At 25.7% G+C, this 2,954-nt stretch overlaps 1 protein-coding gene across 1 annotated transcript in view; it reads right to left on the bottom strand.

Moving 5' to 3' along the window:
- LOC107630624 (protein TSS) overlaps positions 1 to 2,954 on the bottom strand; it is a 22,850-nt gene that overhangs the window by 15,058 nt on the left and 4,838 nt on the right. The window contains exon 5 of the mRNA XM_016333825.2: positions 1,790 to 1,862. Coding sequence (XP_016189311.1) covers positions 1,790 to 1,862 — 73 coding nt within the window. The remainder of the gene's footprint in view (positions 1 to 1,789; positions 1,863 to 2,954) is intronic.

Below are 2,954 nucleotides of genomic sequence, written 5' to 3'. Positions count from 1 at the left end.
ATTAAAAGCTATTTTTAATTTGATTTTAAAAAAATATGCTATAACTTTTAAAAAACTATTTTTTATAAGTTAGTTTTGATAAGCTATTCTCGAAAAAATAAAAATTTACCAAACTAAGTCTTGGTTTGATAAAATTTTTTGGATAGAATCTTTACTTTTCAAAAACAAAAGCATCTCGTTTTGTATTTGGTAAATTAAAAGTTCGTGTACTTATTATTGTAGCTTGACACAGGATTCGGTGGTTCAGGAACCTTTGGACCACTTAGTGGTCCAAATAAAAAACATGTTTTTGGAGTTTTTTATCAATTACTACGTAGTCTTTGAACTAATTTTAATTACAAATTAACCCCATATATTTTATTTAATTATAAAAATAATTTTTTATTTTATAAATTATTATTTTATCAATTATCTATTATATTTATTAACAATCAAATACAAAAATAACAACCAATTATATCCTCCATTCATCCTAATAATTTCAATTGATTAAAAAATTAACTTTGATCTCGTTACGTTCGTCCATGGCTTTAATTTCGTCATGTAGTATCACAGATTTAATTAATACTAGTAGAAATACATTTTCTTCGTCCAAATTAGACCAAACTACAGGATCAATGATTTAAGTTAAGTGATAAAAATTGTTCTTATGTTAATACATTGATATTAGTGCAAGAAGATAATAAGATCCTGATCATGGTGATTGAAAAAAAAAATTGGATTAATGAGGATTTGTACAACCTATTTGTGATTTATGAGAGTAGAATAGAATAAATTGTGCAAAATTTTACAGAATTCTGAAAAATGAGAACATTACCAATTGATTGAGTAGATGGATATTCCATTACCAATCGATTGGATTACATTACCAATCGATTGAATTTGGCTAAAACTTCAATGTCATCACTTTTCAATCGATTGTATTTGGCAAATCCATGTTGTTTTCGTGAATTCAATCAATTGAGTAACAACAACAATCGATTACTTTGAGACATTCATTCGATTGGAAAGTATAAACAATCGATTGGTTTAAGCTTTTTACCATTCTACCTTACAACTTTCAAACAATCGATTGAATTTTAAGGAAACACGATTTGGAAGCCATGGACGAACGTAACGAGATCAAAGTTAATTTTTTAATCAATTGGAATTATTAGGATGAATAGAGGATATAATTGGTTGTTATTTTTGTATTTGATTGTTAATAAATATAATAGATAATTGATAAAATAATAATTTATAAAATAAAAAACTATTTTTATAATTAAATAAAATATATGGGGTTGATTTGTAATTAAAATTAGTTCAAGGACTACGTAGCAATTGATAAAAAAACTCCAAAAACATATTTTCTACTTGGACCACTAAGTAGTCCAAAGGTTCTTGGACCACCGAATCTTGAGCCGAGACAGTACCATTCTCTAAACCAATAAGGGCCGTTTGGGAAACTTTAGAAGTAACTTTTTTTAACTTTTGACTTATGAAAAGTAGTAGTATTAATGTCTGGTGCAATTTTCAAAACTAAATTGTAACTTTCTAAGAAGCTATTTAGGAGCTTATAGAGAAGTTAAAAAAAATGACTTCTCTCATAATACTTCTATTTTTCATCACATTTCTATAAAATAAGTACTTTTAGAGTTAAAAATCCAAACACAAAATAACTTATTTATAAATTACTTTTAATAGAATTATTTATTATTTAAGTTATTTTATCAAAAAGAGCTTAATTAAGTTGGTTAAATATGTTGTTTTTACTATGAATATATGATACGAAGAATGAAGAATTTACCTCGGATGATGGCAAGGTGGCAGGGTTTGAGGGACACGATTTCCACTGAATCCTTCAGCCTAGCACCTCGCACCTGTGCAACCAATAACGAACTTCGTTAACGCCAGTCGCCAGGCGGGATCTTTTTGGTTAACTCCATTAATCCATTGCATCACTTTAAAAAAATTTCAAAAAATTTGGTAAAATGGTTTGAAAAGTAAAAAACAAATGAGGATTAATCTTGATCCATCACACCAAAAAATGATAATAATAATAATAATTTTAGCGTTTTTCTGTGACAATAATTTTAGGGATTAATCACTTTTGTAGATAATTACTATCTGTCTTTGTAATGTTTATTTATTTGTCGAGATTAATTCACAAAAGTGATTAATGACATTAATCTGTTTATATTTTCTCACTTTATCATTCTTTTACTTAGAAGATAGAAAAAGTCAAAAAACTGATGTTACAAAGAAGGATAGACCAAAAGGCTTAAATGGTTGAAAATTGTATTAGCCAACGCCCAACGGTGCTAACTTGTTTTAGAAAAGCTTCCCAGTGCATCACTTTTTCTCCTTCCTCTAATCCCAAAGACAATTTGTTAGGGTGGATGTTTTATTTAAAACTTATAAACTTATTTTTGAGGATATATTATCTTCATATTATAAAGGTATTAAATTAAAAGAATGAGAATTTAATCCTAATTAAATAATTAAAATTAAAATAAATTAACTATTAATTTATTAAAAAATCTCAATAGAAATAACTAAATTACATGCTTAAATATTTAAAACATGAATTAATTATATTAATTCACAAATTTTTAGAAAATAAGAATGAAATTTAAGCATAAAATAGATCTTCAGGATTACTTTCATTTCTTTTCCTACGTATTATGAACATATGGTAATCCTTCACCAATAGCAATCGATTTCAGTATGTAAGTAAAATCAATCTATCAACGATCATTAATATAAAAATTTTTTCTTTAATTTTGAAGTATTGATAATTGAGTGTTAGGATTTAGAGTTTTGTACAAAAAGAAAATTGAAAAAAAGAAGTTATAGGACGATTTTGATTATGTTTTTTTAATACATGAAAAAAATATATCTCAAATAATAATATTATTAATGTACACGTTAATTATGTTGTTAATTATTAGTGTCAAATTTAATTATATGAT

This window comes from Arachis ipaensis, chromosome B03 (assembly GCF_000816755.2).
Source record: "Arachis ipaensis cultivar K30076 chromosome B03, Araip1.1, whole genome shotgun sequence".
NCBI classification, from domain to species: Eukaryota; Viridiplantae; Streptophyta; class Magnoliopsida; order Fabales; family Fabaceae; genus Arachis; species Arachis ipaensis.
This window is presented reverse-complemented; position numbering and strand designations above follow the sequence as displayed.